This window comes from Gossypium raimondii, chromosome 2 (genome assembly GCF_025698545.1).
Source record: "Gossypium raimondii isolate GPD5lz chromosome 2, ASM2569854v1, whole genome shotgun sequence".
NCBI lineage: Eukaryota > Viridiplantae > Streptophyta > Magnoliopsida > Malvales > Malvaceae > Gossypium > Gossypium raimondii.
This window is the reverse complement of record NC_068566.1, coordinates 7,427,136-7,430,982: the sequence shown is the minus strand read 5'-3', so window position 1 is coordinate 7,430,982 and position 3,847 is coordinate 7,427,136. Positions and strand designations below refer to the sequence as shown.

At 36.0% G+C, this 3,847-nt stretch overlaps 1 protein-coding gene across 1 annotated transcript; it reads right to left on the bottom strand.

The window, feature by feature from the left end:
• Positions 1-590: 590 nt before the first annotated feature.
• On the bottom strand, positions 591-3,260 carry LOC105787912 (hypothetical protein). Its single transcript, XM_012614518.2, has 6 exons — positions 3,015-3,260; positions 2,697-2,915; positions 2,431-2,597; positions 1,479-1,560; positions 1,274-1,342; positions 591-844 (listed from the first exon to the last, which is right to left on the bottom strand). Exons 1-6 carry the CDS (start codon positions 3,132-3,134, stop codon positions 674-676), a joined length of 828 nt encoding a protein of 275 aa, XP_012469972.1. The 5' UTR covers positions 3,135-3,260; the 3' UTR covers positions 591-673.
• Between the last annotated feature and the right edge of the window lie 587 nt (positions 3,261-3,847).

Genomic DNA, 3,847 nt, shown 5'->3' with positions numbered 1-3,847 from the left:
TTCCATAATCCAGCAACGGTCTTCTCCTTCATCACATCATGCAAAATTTCGTTAAACAAATGCAGGTGTAATTGTGTTAACGCCTTTCGATCCTTGCACTTCTTCTCTTTCTCCGTCAATGTTGAAGGCATCTTATCTACCCCTAACAAGGCTTCCTCTAAGTCCATCTGTGCAAGAACTGCCTGTATCTTTATCTGCCACAATGCAAATCTGGTGTTACGATCCAACAACGAAATTTCATACTTCAAAGACACCGTTACCGTGATTAAGATGAATAACCCGAAAGCTCAGATACCAATTTGTAAAAATAGAACGTCGGTAATGACAATGTATCGCAAAGAAAAAGAGAGAGAAAAATAAAGAACACATAGATTTTACGTGAAAACCCTTTCGGAAAAAAAACCACAGGCAAATGAGAAGATAATTCACTATGTCGAATTCAAATGATTACAAGAGGAGTAGACTATGTCTATTTATAGGCTTGTAAAACCATATTTTAATAGGAGTGTAGTAAGATTGAAACACCTTATTCTAATCAATATCAAATAGATGAAGTTTAATAATGTTAAAATAAAATAAAAGAAGTGTAGTTTTATAGGAATTTTACCACTGTATTTTATTTAAATAAGGATTCGGGTCACTTAATTCTAATAAATACACATTATAAACAGTTTCATTGAAGGCCATAAACAAGCAATGCTCCAACAGCTCCAACACCTGCCAGCAGCCCAATAATGACCCCAATTGGAGGTAGCCCTCCGCCGATAGCTTTGCCAGTATTTACATCATATGGTGCAAATCTCTTCTTTGGTGCTTGACATTGAGGGCATCCATACGTATCAGGCTGCAGAATATTCAGTTAAACTTTCATGACCATGAGAGGACCATTAATCTCCTCCAACGGTTGTAAGCAGAATACACATTAGCCAATATATACAATGAACATAAATACATGCGGGCAATATATATTTGGTGAAAAGCATCCGAATGCCATAGGTAACAACATAATTGAGTTCACAGAGGCAATATTTTCTATACCCCTCTTGTTTTTTATTTTGATTACTGCTTTCAATTTTAGATGATTAAATCGAATAAGAAGTTTAAATTCTTTTTCTGAGAAACTTGCCTGATCCGAATGCCATAGGTAACAACATAATTGATTCACAGAGGCAATATTTTCTATACCCCTCTTCGTTTTTATATTGATTACTGCTTTCAATTTTAGATGATTAAATCGAATAAGAAGTTTAAATTCTTTTTCTGAGAAACTTGCCTGCTCATCAAAAGGTTTCTGTGCAGTGTATATGTATCCGCAGTCAAGGCAAATATGAGTAGCTCTTGCCTGCAAAATTCTGCATTCCATTAGTACTTTCAACATGTGCTATATAGTCTCATTTAATACACACACAAATGTAACTGAGTATGCTAATCTTTATCTAAAGTGAAGTATAATCTTAGTTGGCAAAAGCTATGTTTACCTTTTGAGCCTCAGTAAGTTTCCTTCCGAAGCGAGGTGGCGCTGGTCGTTTTGGTAGTCGTTTAACATCAACTTCTGCACCTCTGCAATACATCAAAAGGGCTGTCAGATGGCATTTTTTGATGTATTCTCAAGGCTAATACATCATGTTATTGTGTCCAGTAACCGGGTACAACCACATCGCATCTTTTTGGTTATGAAAGAACCCTTTGGAGGATAGGAGTTGAAAATGCTGGAATTCAAACTCCAGTTCTGCTAAATACCACTTCTTTAAGGTGGCTACATGAATAGGCTGAGCTAAGCTATGAGTTCAACCAGAAGTCATTTTTATTGGCAATCTTTACTGGACTTCTTCATTTAAGAGAATAATAAAAATAGACATAGTAGCAGTATAGCAGCTATGCCAACATGTCAGTGTCTCCTTTCTCAAAGTGAATTGGTATCCATATTCTTCAAGGAAAAAAAGAAAAACAACATCCTAGAGGAGGTTTAGCTGCAATATTTCCATTGGGAAAAGGAAAGAAAAAGAACAGAAGAAAAGGACCCTTGTTTATCATAACCCACTGGTAAGCTCCCTCATTTTAGTGAATGGCCAAAATTCGAAGGTGCAAAAGGAGATCATATACTACTATATCTTGATTTGCTTCACTACACACTATAGCACGTTTTCTTGGCATGAAGCCTAATCCATTCATGGATTATTCCACAAGGGACAATCATATTCAATAAATGTGTTTGTATTTAAATCTATATAGTGATAAACAACCTTTTATTGACTAAAATTTGTGACTTTATAACCCACAACAAAGAAGAAATTTTACCGTCTTCTTTGTTATTCCATGAATTTATATCAAACTATCAACAAAAGGTTCCTCCTTTCTACCTATTCACTGAAATTATCCAACTAAATTTAGATAAAGGATAAGAAGTGAAATTTAGATAAGAAAGCAAACCTGCTAACAACAAAGTATACAGAATCGGGCTTTGCCTGTATGGCAGTTTTAGTGAACCCAAGCTTATCTGCAGGCCAAAGTTCATCCCCAAAGAAACTGCTAGTGTAAAGTACCTGATCCCCAGCCTTAAGCCCTGCTTTTGCTGCATTCCCACCCCCATCAACAGCCTATAGTTGTATCCATCCATTTAAAAAACCACATTGAATTGGAAAGAGAAAAGGCCAAAATACTGTCACATCAATGATGGAAGGAACATCAAAACTTACAGTGATAACTACACCACCTCTTTCCTTCTGACCTAATGTCAAACCCAAAGGCTTGTCAACCTCAACCTCTATAGATTTTGAAGCACCGGCAGTTCTTGCAGTGATCTCAAGTCCTCTTCGTGCATGACTGGAACAGACACTGCTCTTTTTCTCAGCTATGAAGAAATCTGAGACACCACTTTTGGCCTCTTGAAGAGACAAGCCTTGGAGTGCGGTTTTCTGTACATGCATGGGACAAAATGAGAGGTTTCAGTTAATTGGGTACTGAAGTGAAAGCAGTTTGAGAGAGGATTCAGATGACATAACAAACAGTCATACCTGTGAAGTATTGAATGCCTTGGGAGAAGGGGTCGAGGTAGTTTTGTTGGAGCAGTTCTTCCTGCTGGAGAAGGCGGCAGAACAAGAAGAAGAGGCACCTGCAATCACAGCTGATGACATGGTTGAACAATTGGCAGTGGAAGAGAAAACAGGAAAAGAAAAGGATTTGAGAGGTTTAGTTATGGGTTGAGTTGAGTGAGGTGGCGTGGCTGCTTTGGTGTTGTTCAAGTTGTGTGGATACGAAAGGAGGGTATGACCAGATAAAGCAGGTATATGCTGACAGCCACACGCCCTTGCTAGGCCACTCCTATCAATTCCACAAATCACTATTTATTTATTTATTTTTATTTTAAAGTATGGACAAGTTACATTTTCTTTTTAAAATATAGTTATGTATAATTAATACTTTTCGAACTTTAAGTAATATTGATTTTTGAAAAGAAAAATCGGTTTGCTGTTATGTTCCAATTGATTGTCTCAAACATTATTACAAAATAATTGTAGCTGCAAATAGTAGGAAATTATAAAACCAAAAGAGATGCCTCAAAAGAGCATTCAACTAGCCTATTTAAGGGAAAAAATTGTATGAAACTGTGATTCTACGTTATCCTTATTATTTTCTCATAATAGAATGATAAATTAGATTTTTACTCTTGATTTGTAGCATTTATTGGAAAATCAAAAAAAAAATCTAATTTATTTTTCTGTTATTAGAAAAGGATAAGGATGACGTGAAATCACAGTTTCGTACAATTCATTCTCATCTATTTATTGTCTAGAGTCAATAAGCATTTGCACAAGATAAAACATGGTTTAAATTAAATCCTTTATCT